Source organism: Trichosurus vulpecula, chromosome 9, assembly GCF_011100635.1.
Source record: "Trichosurus vulpecula isolate mTriVul1 chromosome 9, mTriVul1.pri, whole genome shotgun sequence".
NCBI classification, from domain to species: domain Eukaryota; kingdom Metazoa; phylum Chordata; class Mammalia; order Diprotodontia; family Phalangeridae; genus Trichosurus; species Trichosurus vulpecula.
This window is the reverse complement of record NC_050581.1, coordinates 36604365-36630749: the sequence shown is the minus strand read 5'-3', so window position 1 is coordinate 36630749 and position 26385 is coordinate 36604365. Positions and strand designations below refer to the sequence as shown.

The 26385-nt window shown below is 37.7% G+C and overlaps 1 protein-coding gene across 1 annotated transcript in view; it reads left to right on the top strand.

Moving 5' to 3' along the window:
* Window positions 1-26385, top strand: part of PIP5K1B (phosphatidylinositol-4-phosphate 5-kinase type 1 beta) — a 344454-nt gene that overhangs the window by 213531 nt on the left and 104538 nt on the right. Inside the window, exon 7 of the mRNA XM_036739202.1 lies at window positions 3723-4022. Within this exon, the coding sequence (XP_036595097.1) occupies window positions 3723-4022 (300 nt within the window). The remainder of the gene's footprint in view (window positions 1-3722; window positions 4023-26385) is intronic.

Sequence of the window (26385 nt, the reverse complement as noted above, 5' to 3'; positions counted from 1 at the left end):
GGACCCTGGGGGTCCCGAAGATCCTTTCAGGGAACCTAAGCATTCAAAATTATTTTAATAATAATATTAAGATTTTTTTTATTTCTAACATGGCTAATATCGATAAATATAATCCACATAAACAAAAAGCTCTTTAGGATCCTCAATAATTTTTAGGCATGTAAAAGGGTCCTAAGAGCAAAAACTTGAGAACCAGTGGATAGAGTACATGTTATAGCCGACCAAGTGGTAGATTAGGAGTCAGAAAAAAATGACATCAAATCTTGCCTTCAATGCTTAATAGCCCAGTCACTATGGGTGAGTCACTTAAATTCCCTGAACTCTGGTTTCCTCATTTAGAAAATAGAAATAATAAAAAAAAAGAAAATAGAAATAGTAATGCCTATAGTTTCCACTTTACAGGTTATGAAGTTAAATTGGGTAATGCATGTATTTTACTTTGCAAACTTTAAAGCACTATATAAACGATTGCCATCATCATAATTGTTTGTGTTGTTGTCCATTAAGGCCCCTTACAAAGCTTAAAGCTTTGCAACTAGGTGGCACCAGGAATACAGAGTGCTGGACCTCGATTCAGCAAGACTGGCTTTGTGGTGCTGGGCAAGTAATTTAATTTGTCTGCCTCAGTTTCCTCATCTCTGAAATGGGGGTAATAATAGCACTTAATTCCCAGAGTTGTTGTGAAGATAGAACGAGGTATTTGCAAAAGGCTTTGCAAAACTCAAAGTGCTCTATAAATGCTATTATTATTATTATATAAATGTCAGTCATGATTATTGCAGAAACAATAACTCACTTATGTAATTCTTAAGGTTTGCAAAGTGTATGTTATATGAATTGTCTCAACCGAGCTTCACAACAACCCTATCAATCAGATAATACAGGTATTATTGGGCTCCATTTCACAGATGAGGAAATTGTGCCTTAGCGAGATTTTAGGATTTGCCTGGGCCCAACTATTGCCACTAATACCTTTATTATAATATCTCCCTATAGTTCCATTGCCTTGCATTACAGTCATTAAGGTAACAGACAAACGTAACTATGAACTTCTGTACAAAAACTCTATTAGCATCATGAAAAAAAAACTGGTGGGAAAAATTTCCTAATGATAGTTATAAACTTTAAGGTAACCTGTTTAAAATCTGGTGTTTCTTCTTTGTTGGGCTTGTTTAAAGGGATTTATCTATGTTGAAGGTTGTGAGCTCAATATAGCCCCTGTTTATTTAAATAAATATGGCTTTTTACAAGCTAATTCCTTCTACTGTAGGATTTCCAAAAGAAAGAACGTAGTTTCCGTATAGGTGATACATACATGTCATGCCTATTAATGCATAATTTTTTCTTTCTAGTCATCATTTCCTGCCTCAAACTATTAAATGCATAATTTTTAAATAGAAGATTCCCTTAATCACAAATCTAGTTTTTGTTTAACATAGAATCAATTTCATGAAATTATTTAGAGCTAGAAGAACCCTTAGAAGGCGTTTAGTCTAATTCCATTTTTACAGAAGAAGAAACAAAGATTCAGACCATTCTAAGTGACTTGTGTAAGATCATATAATTAGTCCGTGGGAGAACTTGCAAATCTTCTGACTCCCAGTCCAAGGTAAATTGTATTCTAGTCATTTCAGTCATGTCCAGCTCTTTTGGAGTTTTGTTGGCAGAGATACTGAAGCGGTTCACCATTTCCTTCTCCAACTCATTTTACAGATGAGAAGACTGAGGCAAACAGAGTTAAGTGACTTGCCCAGGGTCACACAGCTAGGAAGTGTCTGAGGCCAGATGTGTGATATCATTGGTCCTCTTAAAAAAAAAAAACACAGACAAACTCAGGAAGAGGCTTCCTGACTGCACTGCACCTCCTAGCTGCCCCACAAGACATGTTAATAAGCATTTATTAGGCACTTACTATGTAAGAGCCATTCCAGTGTTCTTTCTCCTGGACCATGCCGCCTCTCTTCATGATCCCCTCCACTTCATTCAGTTTTCATGTTCTGAATTTAGGATGAAAATGATACAGCATTAAGCGAAATTAGAATCTAAAACAAAGATAAAGAGCAAAGATAATTCATGAGGATGATTGCATTTGACATTCTTTCCTAATTCTATCATGAAAACACCACTTTGAACAAACAAAGAAGAGAGAGGATCGCAGACCATAAAGTGGATCATTTTGGTTACATAAAATCAATATTTTGCAGAAACAAATGAAATTAAAACAAGATTAAAAGGGAAACAACCAGGGGGGAAATCTGTGCAGGAAATTTTCCTGATAAAAGGCCTCATTTCCAAGATATATTAAGAACTGATTAAAATTTATAAGAATAAGAACCATTCCCCAGTTGATAAATGGTCTAAGGGTATGAACAAGCCATGCTAAAGAGAAGAAACCCTTATGGCTATCCATATCCTATCTTCTTAAATGCTCCAAACCATTAATAGCTGGAAAAGTACAAATTAAAGCAGTTCTGGTATTCCATCTCACACCCATCAGATTGGCAAAGATTGAAAGAAGAAAGAGGAAGAGGAGGATGAAAAACTGGCAAATAATGGAGGAGCTGCGGGGGAAAATGGATCCTTTAATGAACTGTTAGTGGAATTGTTCATTGGTACAACCATTCTGGAAAACAATTTGGAATCACACACACACACACACACACTAAACAGTGCATATCCTTTAATGGAGCTATAGAATTGCTAGATCTATACCCAAAAAGAAATCAGAGGAAAAAGTTCTATATAGTTCTATATGTATAAAAATATTTACAGCAGCTCTTTTGTGGTATCAAAAAGTTGGAAAATAAGGGGATACAAATCAGTTGGGGAATGGCTGAGCAAATTATCATATACAATTATGAAAGAGTACTATTGGTTCATAAGAAATAAGGAAATAGATGCTTTCAAGGAGACATGGAAAGAGTTGTACAAACTAATGCAAAATGAAATAAGCAAAATCAGAAAACAATTTATAATATCACTTATATTACTAACATAACATTAATTCTACATGTTACAAAAATGAATAGTTTTGGAGGCTGATGAAAAAACTGATGACGAATGAAATGAGCAGCACTAGAAGAACAACTTATGTACTAATAACATTGTAAAAGCAAACAGAACTGAGAACTGTAAGAATTTTGATCAGTACAATAATATTCTTGACTCCAGAAGACCAACGATGATGCCTCTTATCCTCCTCTTGATAGACATGGTGGTGGCAATGATGATGACAGCTAGCATTTATATAACACTTTGCAGTTTTTGCAAAGTGCTTTACAGATATTATCTCATTTTGTCCTCATGAAAACCCTGAGAGCTAAATGCTGTCATCATTATTACTTTCATTTTACATGTGAGGAAACTGAGGTAGACAGGTTAAATGATTTGTCCAGTGTCACCCAGCTAATGAGTGTCTGCAACCAGATTTGAGCTCAAGTTTTGTTGATTCCAGGTCCAGCACCACTGCACCACCTCGTTGGTTTGGGATTGAGAATTGGACATATGTTTCAAACACAGCCAATGAGAGAATTTGTTTTCCTTGACAATGCATGTTTGTTACAAGAAATTTGTTTTTCTTTTTTTGACTGAGTGGAGAATAGGAGAGAAAATAGATATCTCTTAATTTAAAAAAAAACTTTAGCGGAAAGAACCCCTTTGATTTATTGGCACAGTATTTCAAAAGATTATTCTGATTTTCCTTTCTCTCTTTTTTGTTCTAGAATTTAAACCAGAATCCTAGGACTCTTTTACCAAAGTTTTATGGACTCTACTGTGTGCAGTCAGGGGGCATTAACATAAGGATTGTGGTGATGAACAACATTTTGCCTCGCTCAATGAAAATGCACTTTACCTATGATTTGAAAGGTTCTACGTACAAGCGACGAGCATCTAGAAAAGAGAGAGAAAAATTAAACCCTACATTCAAGGACTTGGATTTCTTGCAAGACATGCATGAAGGATTATATTTTGATACAGAAACATACAATGCATTGATGAAGACACTCCAGCGAGACTGTCGGGTAAGGAGAGCCTATAACTCTCTCATGTGCATGGAGAGCATCCTTCTGACTACTATTTCTTGTTCTGGTACATTAGTAGTAATAAGACCTTTGTTCTAAATGAATAAACATAGAGCTTTTCAGTCTGGAATGAGTTAATAAAGGATAAGGCATATACTAAGGCAGGGGCTTCTTATGTACCAAACTCTTTGCTCTAAGAGGTGGGGATATGAAAACAAAGCAAAGATAGCTTTTTCCCTCATGGAGCTTACATTCTAACAAGAGGAACTACACACATTGTGTAGTGGTGGCCAGGAAAGAGAGTATTTTGGTCCAGAAATTTTACAAGAATGGTGAAAAGGGCCATAGAAAAGTAGATTGACACACCCCTTGCAGGAGAAATGAAAGAGATGATTTAATCATGGTTCCAGAATGTGTTAAAACAGACCCATATGGTGCTAATGTAATTAATTGGTGCTGAAGGAATACTATCTCAGTACCCTTGTCTCCCTACAGAAAAAACAATGGCAGAAATTTTGTTTTCCTTCTACCTTTGCTGTAGGGAAATTAGTCAAACTAACAGAGAATAGATATTTGGGACTAATATAGTGATTAAGCAGATAAGCTATATGCAATTCTTGGGGGAAGAGGGATTCCTAACGGGGAGAGAGTTTTGGAGGCAGATTGCATGATAATGTAAATAAGTGGATCCCAGGAGGTCCGTGTGTGGACACAAACCAATTATGGAAAGCATTTGCTGAAATTGCTTTCTGTTATCTGGATGAGAAGCAATCAAGAGCTGAGACACAAGGGCTTCAAGTACAAAAGCTTATTATGTGCAAACTTGGCCTATGTAACTACCCAAAACTAAGGCCAAGTGATGCTCAGGGGAGATTTTTACATGGTGGAATTGCACAAAATGTATATTGGGGCCTATGTCTAGAAAACGTTGGCTTTTGCTAGTTTAATGATATTTGGATGAACAAATCCTCTGGGAAGAGAGCCTCTTAACAAAGTCAGCCTGAGCACAGAGTGGATTGGGAAAAGTTCCAGACTTCTTACTGCTGGGTCACTAACTATGGTGGTTGTTAGCTGAGAAAGTCTGTGGTACTATTAGGAACAGGCCAAGGGAGGGCTCTATTTGCTGAACATGCACAGTCCAGTCACATGTGAATATGAGAGGAGTTCCCTGGGCCATGTCCATATGCCCTAAGGAGTTTATCATCTATTGAGAGGAAATAATATGAACACAGAAAAGTAAATACAAAGTTTTATAGAAAATAATTTCAAGGGAAACTGGGAAGGAATTAGTAACTGGGCTTATCGAAATAGGCCTCACGTGAGAGATGGCCCTTGACCTCAGCCTCAAGGAGAGGTAAGAGGGATGAGAGATGGAGGGGAGATGAGAGTACATTTCCCCCCCAGCAAAGACAAAAGAGAAAATGTACTTTTTTTAGAGGCAGCTGAGTAGCAAAGTGAATCAAGCTCTGGGCCTGGAGTCAGGAAGACCTGAATTCAAATGTGGGCTCAGACATTTTCTAGCTGTGTGACCCTGGGCACGTCACTTGACTTCTGTTTGCTTCATTTTCCTCAATTGTAAAATGGAGATCGTAATCACGCCTTCCTCCCAGGGTTGTTTGTGAGGATTAAAGCACTTAGCACAGTAGCTGTCATATAGTAGGACACCATATGGATGTTGGTCATAATTATTGTTACCATTATTTGCCAGGAAGCAGCAGTAGGCCAGTTTGGTGGGAACATATGAAGGAAAGTAATATTCAGTAAGTCTGGGGGGAAAACAGGCTAGAGACAAATGGTGAAGGCCTTTAAATGAATATTCAATATCGGCTGGGACCACCTATGGTTGGGAAGTCCTGAGAAGAGGTGATTATGTCTCCTCCAGAACAATTCATAAAGATTGGGAGGAGTCCATCTTGTTTGGCTGGAAGGGATGGAGTTGCTCCTTCCATGTTTATGATAGAGTAAGAAGGGAAATCATGTCTAGGCCCTCGGCCTGTCTACTGTGAGTACCAATGCTTCTAACAGTGAAGTGTGTTCTTTGGGATGCATCCTTTTCATTTAATAGAGGTATAATTCTATAGGCTTTTCTTCCCCAAAATATTTAGGTGGCATCAAATGATATAAAATTTGTGAAGTCTACAGGGGAAAAAAGGAGGGAAGTTATTTTTAAGAGGATGATTAGTAAACCTCTACAGAAGGAAGAGGTGATTACAAAGAGCCAACATGGCTTCATCAAGAAGAAGACATGACAGACTCACTTCTTTTTTTATTTTGACATGCTAACTAGACTGGTATATAAGGAGAATGCTATTGATATAATTAGGTTTTGACAAATCTTCCCGTCCTGTTCTTGTGCAAATGATGCAAAATGTGGGCTAGATGATGATACAATTAGGTAGATTTCCAAACTGGTTGAATGACCAGAACCAAGAGTTAATTAATTGTTCAGTATTATCTTGGAAGGAAGTCTGTAGAGTTATGTCCCAGGCATCTGTTCTGGCCTGACGGTATTTAACATTTGGTTTTTTAATCAATGATTTGGGGAAAGGAATAGATTGCATACATATCAAATTTGCAGGTGACACCAAGCTGGAAGGGATAGCTAATCCATTAGATGATAAGACTAAGAGACCAAAAGCAATGGGCTGAATCTAATACGATTAAACTCAACAGAGATAAACATAAAGTCATATACGTGAGTTCGAAAGAAATCAACTTCAGAATAAGATTAGAGGAATGGTCACTAAGCCCTGAGAGTTTTAATATGCTACAAGCTCAGTAGAAAACAAAAGTATGATATTGGCAGCCAAGAAAGCTAATGCAAACCCAAGCCTGTGTTTAATAGAAGCATGCCGTACTGTACCCTGGTCAGTTAATATGTGTGGCATTGTATTCAGTTCTGGGTGCTACATTTTAAGAAGAATATTGCCAGCTAGACATAGAGCTATATAACCAGCAGTTTTGTTCTCAAGGTAAACACTACAAAATATTTTTAATGCAAGCATTAAAACAAGTTTGCTTGCTCAGGAATACTTGGTGAAAGATTTCAGAACACAAAGTCCCACTGGGGAAGAAAGCACCTGGTGGGTGGATAGTGGAGAGTGAACACAGATTCCCAGACACCTTTTGAATCTTGCTGAAGAGGAAATGAAATGAGGCCAGGCTGCGGAGGAATTGGCCTTGAAGTGGTGTGCAACCACTCCAGGATGAAGAGGAATATCCCATCTGGTATCTTCTCATTTTGACTAATTATTCTTGCCAAGTTAAGTGAAAAGATCAGTTGTTTCTACCTGATAAGGGTATAAAAGTGCTATCAGATCTCTCTAAATTTCAGCACCTTTGGGCAAAGCCTCATCACCCCACCTGAGTGGTAGCTCTAGCTAGAGCTACAAAGGGAAAACTAGTAAAGATCTTCAAGATCACACCACATGAAAACTAGTTGAAAGAATTTCATATTTAGCCTAGAATGCAAAAGACTTAGGGGAGGGGAGGGGACAGACAAGGGAGATCCATGGTAACTGTCTTCAATTATCTGAAGAGCTATCATATCAAAGAGAGGGTACAATTGTTTTGCTTAATCTCAGAGGGTTGAAGCTACAAAGAGATAAATTTAGGATTAGTAAGGAAAAACTTCCTATTAATTTGTATGGGTTATTTAAAAAAAATAGTGGATTCCCCTCTGTGGAAATCTCTTAAAAGTTGGACAGCCATATATGTTGCAAAGGGATCCTCGATGTATGAGTTGGACTAGATGGCCTCCAGTCTTGAGATTCTGCAGTTTTTATGCTCTCTATTGGGGATTGGGAACAATGATGAAGTCACGAATGAATGTAGGAGAGTAGGAATCAGGTTTAGGATTCATCTGAAAAGTTGTTGGTTACTGCTGAAGGAATATTGTGCATCTATTCATTCATTTATTGAACATGTAGTTAGTGCCTACTATTGTGAGACAATGTGGTTTAGTACAAAGAGGGCTGGTCTTTGGGACTGAAGACCTAGATGTGAATCCTGATTCTGCCGCTTACTAGTTCTGTGACCCTGCACAAGTCACTAAAACTTCTTCATGTGTCAATTTCTTCCTTTATAAAATGGGGCTGATGCTGCGTTATTGAATCCACTGCGGCATGGTGAGGAAAACACTTTGTAAATGTCTGAATGCTATATAAATGCGAGTTATTTATGAGTTCCTTGTTATTCAGCAGTTTAGAGTTTGGCATAAACACGTGAGAGACACCAGGTGCTTGTGGAGGTCATAATAAGGAAGGGATGACATTCAAACTTGGGGGAAGGAGGAACAGTAGAGGTGAAGAATGTTACCCCAAGTATAGGTAACTTCTTAAGCAAAGAAAAGCACAGAGACAGGATGTTTAAGGGATGACAGATAAACTAGCTTGATTAAAATAAGGTGCAGCTATGTGGCACAGTGGCCCTAGAGTCAGAAAGATTTGAGTTCAAATCTGGTCTCAGATGTTTACTAGCTCTGTGACCCTGGGCAAATCACTTAACCTCTATTGCCTCAAAAAAAATCTATTTATATATGTTTATCTATACACACACATATACACACATACATGCGCGCGCACACACACATATACAGTATGTGAGAAAAGAACATAGAGACGTGGAGATGGGGAGAGACTAAAAAAAAAAAAATGAAACAATACTCCACTATATGATTTCAGGGAGACGGGAGTATTGTAAAAAGGGGGTGTGTTTTTGATGTCAGCTAGGGAAAAGGGCCTGAACTTGTCAGTCAGCACTCCTGGCCCAGCGTCTTTTAAGTAGTTTTTGGAAGTGAATGCCATCTATTGTTTTATAAACAGAAGAGGTTTGTAATTTCTATGAGCTTCCAGTGATGTAACTATCAGCTGCATGCCTGGGTTGAAGCTAATGTGTTCAAAAAGGGCATTGTTTCTATTTTACTCCTTCCTATCAGCCCTTGTTAAATCAGAGGCTCTTGGTTTCCAGCCAGTCCTGATGATGTCAAGAGAGTGTGTTGTCTCTGGATGGAAATACAGGAATTCCTATTGCTTTGGGGCTGTTGTCAAAATGTTTTCTGTCTATCATGGAAGCTTTGAAAACATGGCAAGAAGTGGAGCAGGCCAAATAAATGTCACAGTGTGTGATATAGCTTGGCCACACTGGGCTGGAGGAAGAAAGAGGTTAAGAGTTACAGTGGTTTTATACCTGAGAAAGATGAAGCATAAGCATGAGAAGCAGCATTTAAGTCAGTAGGTATAAAATAGGCCTCCCATGGAATCCACTAGACCTTACAAGTGTCAGGGATGCACTTTCCCATAGAAACAACTTCATGAATGGGGGATGAGTATAGTTTAGTAGGAGCACAGTCCCTTATTGCTAAGAAACTTACCAGCTCGTTGGGGAGAGAAGCTGCATAAGTGAAAGAACTAGAGAACAAATGTGATTCTCAGGAATATACTTTGCCATAGAAACAACTTCATAAATGAGTGCTTACACTTGAGTAAGAGCAATATGACAGAGGGCATAGAATGCTAGACTTGGAGTCAGAAAGACCTGATTGCAAATACCACCTCGGTCACTTATTAGCTGAGTGGTCCTACAAGTTACTTTACCTCTATGGACCTCAGTTTCCTCATCTGTAAAATGAAACAGATGATGTAGTTGTATTCTAAAGACCTTTTCAGCTCTCGATGATCCAATGAGTGCTAGACTTAGCATCAGGAAGACCCTGGATTCAGATCCTGCCTCTGACAGTTATCATGTGAATCTGGGCAAGTTTCCTAAACTCTGAGAGTCTCAGAGAACTCTCTAGAACCTATCTGCTGTGACCATAATCTGCTGGCCCAAACCAGAATGAAATGTATTTGGGAAATATTTAACAAAATAAATGAAAATATAATAGAACATAGATGATGTTAATATGTGGTTTTCTAGGTCCATAGTCAGCTCTCATGGAGCCCCGTGTATGATTTAGTGACCATTTAAGATTCTACTAGAGTTTGAGACCACTGTATTGTGTTACAGACAGAGGATGGTAGAGAGAATTCCATATAGGGAGTTCTCTTTGCTTATGAAATTGAAGATCCTATATTCTTGTAAAGTATAGTTTAAAAGTGGCATAGTGGATAGAGAAGCAACCTAAGGCCCTTGAAGACCTGGGCTCAGGAAAAGTCCTGCTTCTGACCCAAATGTTGGCTGAATGACCTTCATCAATTTTCAGTGCCCTAGGCAACTAAAACTATATGGCAGTCACCAATATGCATTGGTGGAGGGTGTTTCCTCACTGGGAGTTCCCTATAATGATGAAATCACAGGTTTGGCCAAAAATTCAATTTAGTAATTTAATGAAAATTAATTTATATTCTGAATATATTATAGATTAAATAGATTTTGGGGAGACTGACATGGAAACCTAAACACTGACATAAACCAATAGTATAGATCTGTTGATAAGAGGTAGGATGCGTACAATGAGAAAAGTTCTAGATTTGGATCCAGAAGACATGGATTCAAATTCTAACCCTGCTCTTTGCCACCTGTGTGACAGAGGGCAAGTCATTTAAACCTCTTCTGAATCTGTGAAAGGAGGGATTTGGATTAGAAGACCTGGAAAGTACCTACCATCATCTACTACATGCTAGTTTCTACAGATACAAAGGACTAAAAGGACAATCCCTTATTGCCAAGAGATATTTGAAGAAAGAAGTACAACAAAAGAACTGGAGAACTAAACAAGGTAGCATTAAGGTTAAGGACTGAACTTGTGATTTCATTGATATAGGGAGCTCCCAGGTGAGGATATTCCCTTCACCAGTGTAGGTTGACACCTTGCAGTATTGCATCTAAGCTGCCTACAGCAGCAGTTTTCAAACTTTATTTGATATCAGGACCCCTTTACACTGTTAAAAATTATTGAGAACCCTAGAGAGCTTTTATTTATATGGGTTATACCATTGATATTTACCATGTTAAAAATTAAAATGTCTTAGTATATTTATGAAAATAGTTTTGATCTCACATACCCCTGGAAGGGTCTCTGGAACACCCAGAGGTCCCCAGAGCATATTTTGAGAACTGAAGGCCTAGAGCACGAAGAGGTTGAGTAACTTGCCCGCCAGGGTCATACAGCCAATATGTGTCAGAGGCAAGATTCAAACCTCAGACTTCCTGCCTTCTTGATTGGTTCTATCTGCTATGCCATGGTACTTCTTTGTAGCATTAGTTAACCCCAGTTCATTTATTCATTGAATAAATATTCATCAAGCACCTACTTTATGAGAGGCACTATTTTCGATGCTTTGTTGAATAATAGCTAGTATTTATATAGCATTTTAAGGTTTCCAAAGCACTTTACAAATATTTCATTTTATCCTGACAATAACCCTGGAAAGTAGATGCCCTTATTAACCCCATTAAACAGATGAAGATGCTGAGGCAGACAGAGGTTAAGTGACTTGCCCAGGGTTACATAGCTAGCACATGGCAAGTGTTCCTAACACTAGGTCCAGCCTTCTATCCACCGTACCACCCCGCTACCTTTCTTGAAGAACTAAGACATCCTTTACCCACCAGAGCTTGCAGAAGTTTAAGAAGAATATGAAAGAGATTTTATTCTTAAGGTTATTTCACTAAAGTGGTGATTCAATACTATTCCTGACCTTTTCAACAGGTGATCACATTCACTGATCTTATGTCTAAACTTGAGTGTGACCCCGAGGAAAGCCTTTCCAGGAGGCAAACAAGATGAATGTAAAAGTATAGTCATGTGAATTGTGTTCCATACAAGTTCTAAGTGGGAGAGACAGGGGGTTGGCCATGTGAAACCTATTCCAGTTGACCTTTTACAGACTGTTCCTTAGAATAACAAACTTCAAAACAGCAAATCCCTAATGTCTGATCTCTGGTGAAATGTAGTATTTGACCTCATTCTCTTAGCAGTGACCACAGGAAACATGAATAGACAGAAACAGTTCCTGTGCAAAGGTTCCTTTATTTTTGACCTTGACTTTTTTCTGGCACTTAAACATATGACTTTTATGAGATCATAAAGAAAAAAGGTGGCTGTTCACATTGGGAAGGCAAGAAATAAAGTAAAAATTACATAAAACCAAGAAGAAAACAAATCCCAAACTGGAAGGGCTGCTATTATGACCTGAAGCTGGGTCACTTCTCACCTACATTCACAAGGATGGAAAAACACAAGAGTATACATTGATGCGAACCTTGATCATTATCAAATTTTTGTAGTCCTATTCCACCAAGAACCTGAAGTCATTCGGGAGATAGTTTTGGTTAATCAAATTTTGACCTTAATAAGTTCCCAAAAAGAAATCCTTAAACTTCAGGTGTTGTTTGATCTCAACTCAAGATACAATAGCTACTTGGGTCTCATTCTGTTCCCAACACATACCTTGCAAAACATATAAACATATATATGCAATGATAAAATCAAGGTCTTGGAAACCAAGTTCCTTGAAAATAAAATTATCTTTTAAGGAGGGTAATCATAATCAATCCACCCCAGCGGTATCCCAGAGGTAAAGATGCCAGGAATATATAATCCATCCAGGCTCCATACCTCCAAACCCCATCTTTCCCACCCTCTCTCCAGCGTTATTGGACTCAGGGTATACATTGCTGAATACCTGTGACTTAACTTTCTACATCGGCAGCCTAAGCCTCTTTATAGGAGAGGGATTCTTAGCCTGGGACCTCTGAACTTGAACACACACATATGTATATGTGTATGTATGTGTGGGGAGAGCAAACTGTATTTCAATATAATTCATTTGCTTTTAATCCTATATATTTTATACATTTAAAAACATTATTCTAGGAAGGAGTTTTACCAGACTATCAAAAAGATTGATGACAAACAAAAGGTTAAGAACCCCTGGAAAGGATCATTCTAGGTTATTCATTCCTCAGATGTTCTGGATTGGGGAACAAAGAGCAACTATCCCCTTAGGAACACAAATGAGGGCTATGAACAACCTGGAATCAAGTTCCTATGTATAAATCATTGCTAAGTTGAGCATCCATAAGTTAGTGACTCACTGTATTATACCTTACTTTGTCTTGGTGTGTCTTTTAATATCCATGACAATGTAGCTGAGAAGAAATATGAAATTTCTCACTATTTTAATTAGTTTGCTAAATTACACTTTCTGAATTATTTGTTGATACTCCCCTAAGATCATTTAGGGGAACCACATTATGACAAATACATTAGCAAGAACTCATGTTTATAACCCAATTTTTCTTGTTCACTCAAGTGGAAACATTGCTGGAGATGGGCTTAATAATTAAATGGCCAAAATTACTTCTTTTGCATTTAATTATAATTTTGTTGTGCTGCAGTTAAATTTATTAATTTTAAATCATGTAAAATCGGTTTTTGCTTGTCAGAGAAATACGCTGTCACCATAAATATTAATAAGCACTCAGATCTATAAGAGAATAGTCTGAAGAATGCAGAAGCTCTTTGAGCATCTTAACTAAGGGTCTTAGTAGTGAACACAAAAAGCTCTCACTGTAAGCACCAGATGTTTTATTTTTAAAAAAATTAATGTTTTGTGAATTTTTTTACAACGCTGTAATGTATTTTTTTTACATTGCTGTCTTTTTCCAATGACACCTACCTTACAAAGAATCCTTCCTTATAACAAAACATTATTAAGCAAAGTGAATGGATGTGTTGACCGTGTGTGACATCTGCCTTATTTCACACTTACAGTCTTGCTTCTGCCAAGAGGATGATGGTAGGCTTCGCCATCAGTCCTCTAAAGTCAAGATTGGTTAGAGTTCTGATGTCTTTCAGTGTTACTTTCCTTTACATTAGGTCATAACATAAATTGTTCTCTTCATTCCACATCATCCTTACTCTGCATCAGTTCATACACTGCAGACTATTCAAGGTACTTCCAAATCTTCCCAAGTTTCTCTGAATTCTTCATGTTCATTTTTTCTTATCTCATACTCATATTCAATTACATTCATATACTGCAATTTGTTCAACTATCCCCCAATAACCATGAGTCACTGTGTGGCAGAGCAGATAGAGAGGGGACCATAAAGTCAGGATGACCTGGATTCTAACTGTACGAACCTGGGAAATTCCATCTCTCAGTGCTCTAGGCAATTCTTCAAGACTATGAGTTGCAGAAAAAAGTGCTGACCTGCATTGGTAGAGGAAATTTCCTTACCCAGGAGTTCTTTATTCCAATGAAATCACAGGTCCATTTCCTATTCCTGTTCTCCATCTGGGGAGGGTACCTATTTGATTTCCAAATTTTTGCTACCATAAAATGTGCTATTATATAGATTCACATGGGATTGAACACCAGATTTCTTTGATTTAAGTCAGTGGTGGGTTTCTGCGAGTTCTACCGGTTCTGCCCATACCTAATTTAGCTTTGAGTTCCATGAACCAGATGTTAGCAGGGGCAGGGCCTGTGAACCAGTTGCCCACTGTGTAAGCAGTACCTCAGTTCAGTTCCATGGAGAAACAGTTGTTAATTTATTTGACTCCCACTACTGGTTTAAGCGTAAATTAAACCATGCTTCTTACAGTATAAAATTTAACTTTGTGACTGGCATGTGAAACCTCAGTCAAAACATGGTTTTTAGCCAAAAAAAAAAGATGCCATTTTATTTAAGCAATACATTTTCTTCATCTTATTGGTTATCATCCCAGGGGCTATAACAGTGGGAATAAAACAACCCTTCAGAACTAATTGAAAAGATATTGTTCTGCTAATTCTCTTTAAATTAATCTTTTCCCATGATTGTTAGCAAATTTGGAGTTGTTGCTGATGGACTTCAATCAAATTGGGAAGCTTAATAGTCATCCTTTATTCCTTACCACTAATACTTTAGTATGAAAGTCAGCTCTGTCGTACAGGAAAAATATTAATAAGGCCTCAAATCTGGATGAGGTTATCGCTTAGAGGTTATCAAGGTTATCAAGTTCAACTTTATTCATTTTACAGATAAGGAAAGGTAGAAGAAAAAACATTATTTTTCAAAAATACATTTTGGTAACCTTATGATCTATTGATATCATTGAATTGCTTTGTGGTATTAAGCTTAATTCTGGGCTAAATAATCTGTAATATTATTTTAAGTGACAGTGTGGTCAGAACCAAGAGAATCTGGGTTCAAGTTCCACCATTTTTCACCCACTTGCTGTGTGACATTAATTTCTCAGTTCTCTAGACAGTTCTCAATTGCAGATAATGTGCCCACTGCATTGGTAGAGTTTCCTTATCTAAGAATTCGTTATTCCAATGAAATCCCAAGTCTAGCTTTTATCTTTTTCAAGAGGCGTATAGGTATGGTTTTTGTGGTGGCTAAGAATTGGAAATTGAAGGGATGTCCATCAATTGGGAAATGGCTAAATAAGCCAACAAGTATATGATTATGATGGAATATTATTATGCTATATTGAGTACTAGAATCCAGTTCAATTCAACATATTTGATTGCTATTAAGAACATATTAGAGAGGGGCAGTTAGGTGGTACAGTGAGCCCTGGAGTCAGGAGGACCTGAGTTCAAATCTAGCCTCAGGCACTTGACACCTGTTCCAGCTGTGTGACCTTGGGCAAGTCCCTTAACCCTAATTGCCCTGCCCCCCAAAAACATATTAGAGAATTAAAGATCAATTTTAAAAAATGTTCAAGAGTTACAAATAGACTAGCAAAAATATTCAACCTAAAAAAAATATTCCTGGGAGAGGGGAGCATAGATAAAAGTGTATAAAATTGTATCGGACATTAATGCCTATAACTACTTAATTTAGGACAAATAAATGGACGTAACATTTTATATAGTAAGAAAGTTTATGGCCTTTGTTACCCCAAATACCCACTACAGGATGAAAATACATAGTAAAATCTTAGTTTCCCTCAATCTTAAAGTACCCAGCATGTTTTCACAGACAGATGTCAAGGTGAGCTTGTATCAAAAATCCACTATTTAAATGAAGTTCCAAAAAGCAAAAGACTTGAAGTTAAATAGCAACCTATTAACCAAATCTCAAAGACAAGTCTTTGAGAGCACTGGGATGTTTGAGAGCAAAGAAACTAAGGTGAGAAGAAAAAGGAAAATGAAAGAAGTGATGAGAAGGACAGCAACAAGGGAAAAACCATCCATAAACCATTAACCATCCATAAAAATGAAAGTGCAGAGGAAAAAGAAGGGTCAATCCAGTACTTTACTGTGTATACAAGGCAGTCTATACTACCTACAGTGAAAAGCCAAGATTGTCTTGGATCATTGTTTTGCTGAGAATAGCTAAGTCATTCACAATTCTTAGTCATGCAATATTGCTACTGCTGTGTACAATTTCCTGGTTCTACTCACTTTACTCAGCATCAGCTAATATAAGTTTTTCCAGGTTATTCTGAAACCATCCTGCTCATCATTTCTTATAGCACAATAATATTCTATCACAATCATATACGAAAGCTTGTTTAGGCATTCCCCAATTGATGGGCATGCCTTCAATTTTCAATTCTTAGCCACCATAAAAAGATGCTCTCCTAATCTTAAAAGAGAAAACTCTATGCCTCTTGAAAAAGATAACAGCAAAGTTACTTGGAAGAATACAATACTGGCTGGTTCACATTATAGAATGTCAAGCCTTAGAAATAACAAGTGTGGGGCAGAGCCAAGATGGCAGCTTGAAAACAGCGACTCTCTTAAGCTCTTCCTCAAATCCCTGCAAACACCTGTAAAAATGACTCTAAATGAATTCTAGAGCTATACTACTCACAAAATAACAGAGGGAAACAAGTCTCCAGCCCAAGACGGCCTGGATGGTCACTGGGAAGAGTCCATCGCACCATGCTGGGAGCAGAGCACAGCCCAACGTGGGCTGCGCCGGGACAGACCAGGCACAGAGTAGAATGGGCGGAGAAGGCCTAAGGGCCCTAAATCACTGAACTGTGGCCATTACCAGATTTCTCAACCCACAAATGCCAAAGACAATGTAGCAGGTCAGTGAGAAAACTGCTGGATCTGGGTGAGGGAAGTGCACAGTCCAGCCACAGCCCCAGGGCAGCAAGAGCAGCTGCTTCTGGAGCCCCTGGCCCACACAGTGAAAGGAATCAAGTGGCAGATCAGAGTGGGAGTGCAGGGAGCACTTTGCTGGCACCAAGGCAAGGTTCTCTTGCTTTCCCCTGCTTGGATCTGGGTTATGGTCCTGGTTGGCAGTTCTTGGGGGAAGAGGAGCACTGGTATGGCAGACCTTTGTGTTGTCTGTGGAGAGGGAGTTCTCCTCGTAGTTACATGGCAGAAAGGAGTGCCTGCTTTCACAGACCAGACCACAGGCCAAGAGAGGAGCATCTTACCACCTCAGAATAGAAGTACCTCTGAAAACAGCAGTGCAAAGACCCTGAAGCTTGGGACAAAGCACTCTATACTCTACAAGCAGTCATACCCTGATGAAAAGCTCAAAAGTCAAGTAATTGGCTTGGGAACGTGAGCAAGCAGCATAAAAATACTCAGACTATAGAATCTTTCTTTGGTGACAAAGAATATCAAAACATACAGCCAGAAGAAGTCAACAAAGTCAAAGAGGCTACATCAAAAGCCTCCAAGAAAAATATGAATTTGTCTCAGGTCATGGAAGAACTCAAAAAGGATTTGGAAAAGCAAGTTAGAGAAGTAGAGGAAAAATTGGGAAGAGAAATGAGAGTGATGCAAGAAAATCATGAAAAACAAGTCAATGACTTGCTAAAGGAGACCCAAAAAATACTGAAGAAAATAACACCTTAAAAATAGACTAACTCAAATACCAAAAGAGCTCCAAAAAACCAATGAGGAGAAGAATGCCTTGAAAGGCAGGATTAGCCAAATGGAAAAGGAGGTCCAAAAGACCACTGAAGAAAATACTACCTTAAAAATTAGAATGAAGCACATGGAAGCTATTGACTTTATGAGAAAACTATAAATTATAAAACAGAACCAAAAGAATGAAAAAAGGGAAGACAATGTGAAATATCTCTTTGGAAAAACCACTGACCTGGAAAATAGATCCAGGAGAGATAATTTTAAAATTATTGGACTACCTGAAATCCACGATCAAAAAAAGAGCCTAGACATCATCTTTCAAGAAATTATCAAGGAAAACTTCCCTGGTATCCTAGAACCAGAGGGTAAAATAGAAATTGAAAGAATTCGCTGATCACCTCTTCAAAAAATCCCCAAAAGAAAACTCCTGGGAATATTGTTGCCAAATTCCAGAGTTCCCAGATCAAGGAGAAAACATTGTAAGCAGCCAGAAAGAAACAATTTGAGTATTGTGGAAACACTATCAGGATAACACAAGATCTAGCAGCTTCTACATTAAGGTATAGAAGGGCTTGGAATATGATATTCTGGAGGTCAAAGAAACTAGAATTAAAACCAAGAATCACCTACCCAGCAAAACTGAATATAACACTCCAGGGCAAAATATGGATTTTCAATAAAATAGAGGACTTTCAAGCATTCTCAATGAAAAGACTAGAGCTGAACAGAAAATCTGACTTTCAAAAACAAGAATCAAGAGAAGCATGAAAAGGTAAATGAGAAAGAGAAATCATAAGGGACTTACTAAAGTTGAACTGTTTTGTTTACATTCCTACATGGAAAGATGATACTTGTAACTCATATACAGACAGATGGCCCAGGGTGAGTTGAATATAAAAGGATGATATCTAAAAAATAAAATTAAGGTGTGAGAGAGGAATATATTGGGAGAAGGAGAAAGGGAGAGATAGAATGGGGTAAATTATCTCACATAAAAGTGGCAAGAAAAAGCTATTGTAATGGAAGGGAAGAGGTGGTAGGTCAAAGGGAATGAGTGAATCTTGCTCTCATCAGTTTTGGCTTAAGGAGAAAATAACACACACACTCAAGTGGGCATCTTACCCTATATGAAAGTAAGGGGGAAAGGGATGCAGGGGGATGATAGAAGGGAGAACAGATTGGGGGAGGGGATAGTCAGAAGCAAACACTTTTGAAAAGGGACAGGGTCAAGGGAGAAAAGTCAATGAAGGGGGACAGGATAGAATGGAGGGAAATATACTAGTCTTTCACAACATGACTATTATGGAAGTGTTTTGCATAATGATACACGTGTGGTCTATGTTGAATTGCTTGCCTTCTCAAGGAGGGTGAGTGGGGAAGGAGGAAGGGAGAGAATTCGGAACTCAAAATTCTACAAAACAAATGTTTTTTTTTTAAATTGTTTTTACATGCATCTGGGAAATAAGATATATAGGCAATGGTATATAGAAATCTATCTTGCCCTATAAGAAAGTAAGGAGAAAGGGGATGGGGAAAGGGGAGGGTACTGGGGTGATAGAAGGGAAGGCAGACTGGGGAAGGAGGCAATCAAAATGTATGCCATCTTAGGGCGGGGGGGGAGGGTAGAAATGGGGAGAAAATTTGTAACTCAAAATCTTGTAGATATCAATGTTGAAAAATTAAAATATTAAATAAAACATTTTTTCTTATGAAAAACAAAAGAAATAACAAGTGTTCAGAATCTTTGTTCTGATTCTAATAAGACAGTCAAACAATGTGGAACAATGCATATGCCCTTAGTGGCTTTTGACCATGTTTCATATGGTATGTTCTCAATAAAAGATACCCCATCTTTGCCCTAATCCACATTGCAAACATTAAACATTAGCATCTACAAAGCCAACTTACTGAGCCATGAGTATTTTCTGGTGGAGACTTAAAGCTAGAGATGTCATGGGTAAGCTGGATCATCAATTTAGGGATGAAAGGGGACATAGTCCCTTCACCCCTTTTTAGAGATGAGGCCGGAAGAGTTTAAATAATTTGCCCATTGACACACAGGCAGAGTCATGATTCAAACTCAAGACTCCAGCTCTCAATTCAGTACTATTTCCATTGTTCATGGTGTTGACTACTGGACTCTATCTCCACTGACTATAAAATATGAAGGAATGCGCTTAATATTCAATAATGAAGGCATAAATTAGATGTAAGAATTTCTTGAAAGCAACTTCGCCATAAAAAAACACTGTGTACTCTTCTTTTAGTCTTTAAAAAGAATAGATTCTGATCATTATTAAATGGTTTGTCTACGTTCCTGCCTGAAGGACATCCAGACCCTTGGATTTTATCTACTGAAGAATAAATAGCCAACCATAAATCTTTAAAATCGTCTTGTAAAAGTCTTAGAAATTTTAGATGGCTGAATGTGGTCTGCCAAGTGAAAAATTTTGTGATGCTGATAAAATTGGTCCATTTTGGTGATGTTTGCAAATCCTATCCTGCCCCACCAAATGATAATGCATTGAATGTCCCTGGGTTCAAGAAGAACAAGGCTGGGTTGATTCTCAAAGTTCTCCTCCTGGTGATTCCTCGTGGTATGGAGGTGTTATAGTACAGCAGAAAGAGTGCTGCATTTGGAATCAGAGGACCTGGGTTCAGATCTTGCATGGCATAGTGGATAGAGCATTGGGACTGAAGTCAGGAAGACCTGAGTTCAAATCTAGCCTCAGATGCTTACTAGCTGTGTGACTCTGAGAAAGTCACTTCACCCTTGTTTGCCTCAGTTTCCTCAACTGGAAAGAGCACCTATCTTGCAGGGTCATGAGGATTAAAATGAGATAATCTTTGTAAAGGGCTTAGCACAGTTCCTGGCATATAGTAAGTACTATATAATTGCTCCTTTCCTTCCCTTCCCCCTCCTCCTTTCCTATTTGACCTTCAGTAAATTGATTAGCCCCTATGCGCCCCAGTCCCTCAACTGTAAAATTAGGAGATTGAATTAGATAGCCTTTAACTCCCAGCTCTAAATCTATGGTCTATGAGGTGATGATACTATGCTAAGGAAAGGCTTTGAATACAGGCTGGGAGATGAATTGTGGGATGTCAGCCTAGCTATGTTCAAAGACACTCACCCCCAGAAGATAGACCATTAAGTGGCAGTTTTTCTTTCTTTTTTGCCACAGCAATTTATAAAAGCATCTATTAAGTAATGGAAAGCCTATAATCTGCTACAGATCTTTGAAGTATTAACGAAGTAAGAGTATCATCATGTACAGTGTTATGCCATGTTTATTTTTTTAATAGAGCCTTTGGTAATTGAAATAAATGTCTCTAAAACATTCAGATACACTTGCCTGTTTTTCCCAAAGCACAAGGTAATATGTTAATAGAAAAAAGAATATTTCATTCATTTAACAAAAATTTATGAAGCATTTACCATGTGTGAGGCTCTGTGTTAAGTGCTGGAGATACAAGGATAGAAATGAAATAGTCCCTGCTTTCAACACTCTTCCAGTCTACTTTTCTGATTAATTCTTTTATATGTGTAAACACACAGGACAAGAGCATTTTCAATACATTGGTTTAGATGCATTCGTTCCTAGCAATAGAAGAACTTTAGCAGCTGAGCTCACGGCACAAGGCATTATTATTTTATCATTTTCATGCCTACTTGTGTTACTTCATTCAAACAGTGGATGAAAATTTTAAACATTGTTAAAAAAAAGATTTCATGAGAAAGCTGACCCATCACACAGGCATGGTACAAGACTTTCAATCTTTTTATGACAAAAGATGTGATCTTGAATGCTGAATGAGCCAAAAATTCTGTAGAGAGTGAAATATTAAAGAGGAATTGGGAGAAAATCAGGGCCTAGTGTTTGCAAAAGTGGTTGCCATTAAATTAAAATAAAATTGATGGTTTAAGAATAATACACTATCACTGATTCTTGAAATGATGGTTACTCTTCTTTATATTGCAAACAAACAATAAATAGGAGAGTATATAGAAGCCAACAAGGAGATAGAAATGGTCTGTTATCTAACAGAAATAAAAGAATGTTTTGAATTCTCCTGCATTAAAGTTATACCCCAGTACTTCATTGTGGTATGACCATGAACCTGAGTTCTTCAAGGCTAATTCAAGAGAACTCAAGTTTGGGCAAGGAGGAGTGTTAGAATAAATCTGGAAAAGTTTTCACATGTGGGCTTGATGACGGACTATTTCTATCCTCTGAGAACCACTGTGCCTGACTTGAGAGAGGTTCATTACCAGAAGGCTGTCCACCAGATGATAATTTGGGAGGGCCATGGCAGCACACAAAAGACTATTTAACAATGGGGCAAAGCAACCTGAAATGACTCAAAGAGTACACACACAGGTGAAATCACAAATTTTTGAAATATTGAAGTTATTTTGAATGATAAAAGGTCAAAGAATAACTAATAAATGGAAGAGAGGTGATTTTAGAGAATGGAAGTAAACAACTTGACTTCTGGGTCTCATTTCTCTTAGAAAAAGATAGCTTCATCTTTTCGTTGAATAGTTTTTCAAGAAAAGGTTTCTCACCCTGCATCAATGCTTTTTTGAGGGGAAAAAAAGGAAAAATGGAAAAACAGCCATTATAAGGGAATGAGTCAACACAAAAAATTTCAGAATATAGCTGAATCTTTAATTGATTCTAAAAGGAGAAATTTTAGGGAAAAGATAGCAAGCACGATTTTGGACATTTCGAATTCGAGATATTGGTGGGATATGTTTAAGGGAATCATCTGTGTAGAGGTGGTATTTGAAGCTCAATTAACAACAGAACCTCACTTTATGGGGTGAGAAAAGGGACAAAGAGTCAGAGAAAGGAAAAGATAGATGAAAGAAGAACGAACAGAGGGTTCAGTGTCTCTGAACCCAAAGGAAAGAAGTATCAGGTAAATAGAAAAGGAAGTGAAATGTTAGATGCTATGGAGAGGTTAAGAACAACGGGGACAAGAACAACAAGAGAGAAGTTTCCGTAAAGTGGAAACCAGATTGCCAGGAATTGAGGAGAAGGTGGACTAGTAAAGGCATCCTTGGTATATTGACCATTTCCCAACCTATTTTTGGTTGTTTTTTAGTTGTGTCTGATTCTCTGTGACCCCACTTGGGATTTTCTTGTTGGAGATATTGGAGTGGTTTGCCACTTCCTTCTTTACCTTATTTTACAGATGAGGATACTGAGGCAAATGGGGTTGACTTGCCCAGGGTCACGCAGTTAGTAATTGTCTGAGTCCAGATTTGATTCCCATCTAATGGTTTAGCTTATGACTGGTTCATTCCCTTAGTAAAACTATGTTCACTAATCAGGACAAAGTGCTGATCATCCTGAGATATGTGCCAGTGACTCCAATTTATCTGTAAGACAGACAGGGCAGCCAATCTTTGCAGGTGCCTGTAATAAAAGAGATGAGGTGGTTGCTACAAGATAGTGACTTAGGACTCACAAATTAGAGGAGTAAGCTTTTGTGGAATAAACTTGGGATTAGATGAATGCAATAAAAAATATTTATTGAGAACCTATGTGCTAAGGAGATCTACAACCAGAGGTTGACAGGATAAGCAAAATACACCATGGGGACACCAAGGGAATAGTTCTTTAATATTACTTTTTGTATATGGACATTTTTAAACCCTGAAAATTCCTGTTCTCTGTGGTGAGGTAGGTATTTATTTTACTACAAACCAAGTCAAGCATTTCAGTGATGCCACAAAAGCAACACATAACAACACAAAAGCAATGACCTTTTGCCCTGGCTCTAAGATTAAGTGAATATCATGAAGCATAGGGCATACCTTCTGCCTCAAGGAGTAATCTGTATACTCTGTTTGGGGGAGATAAGATGTATGAAGCCATGAAAAAAATTGTATGAGCCATCCTGAGGTTAAATGTCAAACAGGTGATGTAGACGGTCCCACAGGACTTCACTGAGGATTAGAAGGGCATGGAAGACTTCACAGAGAAGTTGGATCTTGAAGGAAAAGCAGAGTAGAGGAGTAGAGCAGGGATAGAGCGAGGAAGGTATTCAGTTTGTTTTCCACCATGTAACACTGAAGTGCGGTTAAATTTCAGCCTTCATTTCCCCCACAGCACCAGAGGAAAGGGAAATAGGATGGGAGAGGGAGGGGGGGAAGAAAGAGGAGGGTGAAAAGCTCTACCAAATAACTAAGCAACAGAAGATGAAATATAATCCAAATATTTAATTTGAAAAATCTAATCAAAAGTATAATCTAGCCCATTGGCGCCTGCCAACTGTTAATAACTTGTTTGCAGACAAAATCCTATTAGCAAGAAAGCAAAAACTTTCCTTTTGAGAAAGTTGATTATTACAGGACAGTGATTACTTTGAAATCTTGTCATTTTAGAGGGGAAGGAGAAAATGCTTTCATGAAGCTTGGTCAAGTGTAAGCAGCTTTTACAAATTCTCATTAGCTACAGAAAAGAGAAAAATATTCATCCAGTCACTTTTGACCCTTACTTCAAAAATAAATGAGGTATTACCAAAAGATTTCTCCAAGAAGAATGCAAATAGTGGACTGAAAACTCCTCATCCCCAACCCTATCTTTTTCTGCCTAAAGGAAATACTGCTGAGATAGAACAGAATTCACATTTAGATTTTATGCATCATTTTAAACTAAACCATTTAAATGACTTCTAAGGCTCATTTCAGCTCTGCTTGTACTTTAAATACAGAGACATATTATAAATGTAAATATATATAATTATATATAATATGTATATATACATACACATGTGTGTATATATGTACATATACATATGTGTATATGTATGTATATGTACATATACACACTTTTATTTCTCTTCTGTCTTTGGTGTCAATAATTTCTACAGATCTCTCATTGTAAGTAAATTTTTTAAAGGGATTTGAATGATAGAACTGATATCCGTCATATAAAACCTGAAGCCTTGACTCTGAGAAATACAGTATTTGAAATTATATATTAAGATTAAAATCCCTAACCTTTTTGTATTGGTAATCAGGAGATCATTGAACAAGGTCATCTCTATGGTTATATCTATCAAGGAATCTTATGTGATTTGTAAAATATCTATGGTAGAGGGTACTTCCAGCCAATATGTCCACTGAACTCATTATCCTTCCTCTAAAACTGTCTCCTCTTCCTCACTTTCTTATACTATTGAAGGTACCACCTTCCAGAAGGATGTATACTCCCCCCAGGTTACAATGTAGGTATCATCTTTGACTTCTCACTTTCTAATTGATAAGCTATAGGGTATCCTGAGAAAGAGAACCATGATGGGGAATTTCCTTAAGTCTGTATCATAACAAGAATATTGTTTGAAGGAACTAGAGATATTTAGTTTAGAAAACAAGAAGATATGAGGATATAGTGAGAGGAGACTCCATATATTTAAATGACTATCATGTAAAAGAGGGATTAATCTTGTTCTGTGTGGACCCTCTAGGGTAAAATCACAAACAAAGGGTAGAAGTTGCCAAAGTTGTAAATTTAAGCTTTTTTGGTAAATTTAAATTTTTTGGTAAATTTTGTAAAAATTTTTGTGAATTCAAACTTTTTTTTTGAGGCAATCAGTTAAATGACTTGTCCAGGGTCACACAGCCAGTAAGTGTCTGAGGCCATATTTAGTCAAGTCCTCCTGAGTACAGGGCTGGTGCTGAATCCATTGTATCACCTACCTGCCCTGGGAAAACTTCTTAATAGAGTTATTCATAAGTGGAATCGTCTGCTTCAGGAGGTAGTGGGCTCCCCTTCATTGAAAGACTTCATGCACATGTGGGTGACTACTAGTCAAGTATATTGTAATAGGGATTTCTTGGGGGTTTGGCTTGGACAAGAGGGCCCCCGAAGCCTGCTACAAATCTAAAATTCTGCAGTTGTGATCTACAGATATTAATTTAGCTGTTGGCATTCTAAATGACCGATGAATTAATATACCCCTTGGAAGAACCAGACTTCACCCATATTGTCATTTTTATTGTAAATAAAAGCAGAAAATGTCAAGTTTCTGTTGGACAGAAGGTTACCTCAGCAGGTGAATAAAGAACTTACAGAGTTCATTCCAACTGTACCCGAGGGCATCTAGAAACATTATTTCTTAGAACTTAATCATCTCATCTTGTATTGCTAGTGATATAAAGGGATCATCATGAAGACAGTTGAAGTTGACATCCCAACATTTGTGGCTGAGCAGAAAAGCAGAGAAAGTCTTTATAGTGATCCTCCAAATAAAAATTAACATATACTTTGATACTCGGTGGCTTCATTTCTGAAGATGGGCTAAGGAGAGGACGGTTAAAAATATAGTGGAAAATATGGTTTGGCATTAAGTAATGAAAGTCACTAAAGGGTTATAGATTACTTAAAAGCCTTATGCCTTCCTTTTTATGCAAAACATTTCCATATCAGCCATGTTATGAAAAAAAAAACAAAAGCAAGAAACATAAAATGAAAAATGTATGCTTCTTATAAACAGTGGAAACATGCTGTATTATACGGTGAACAAAAAAAATCACTAAAATGAAATTGACCATATCTTAATATAAGCAA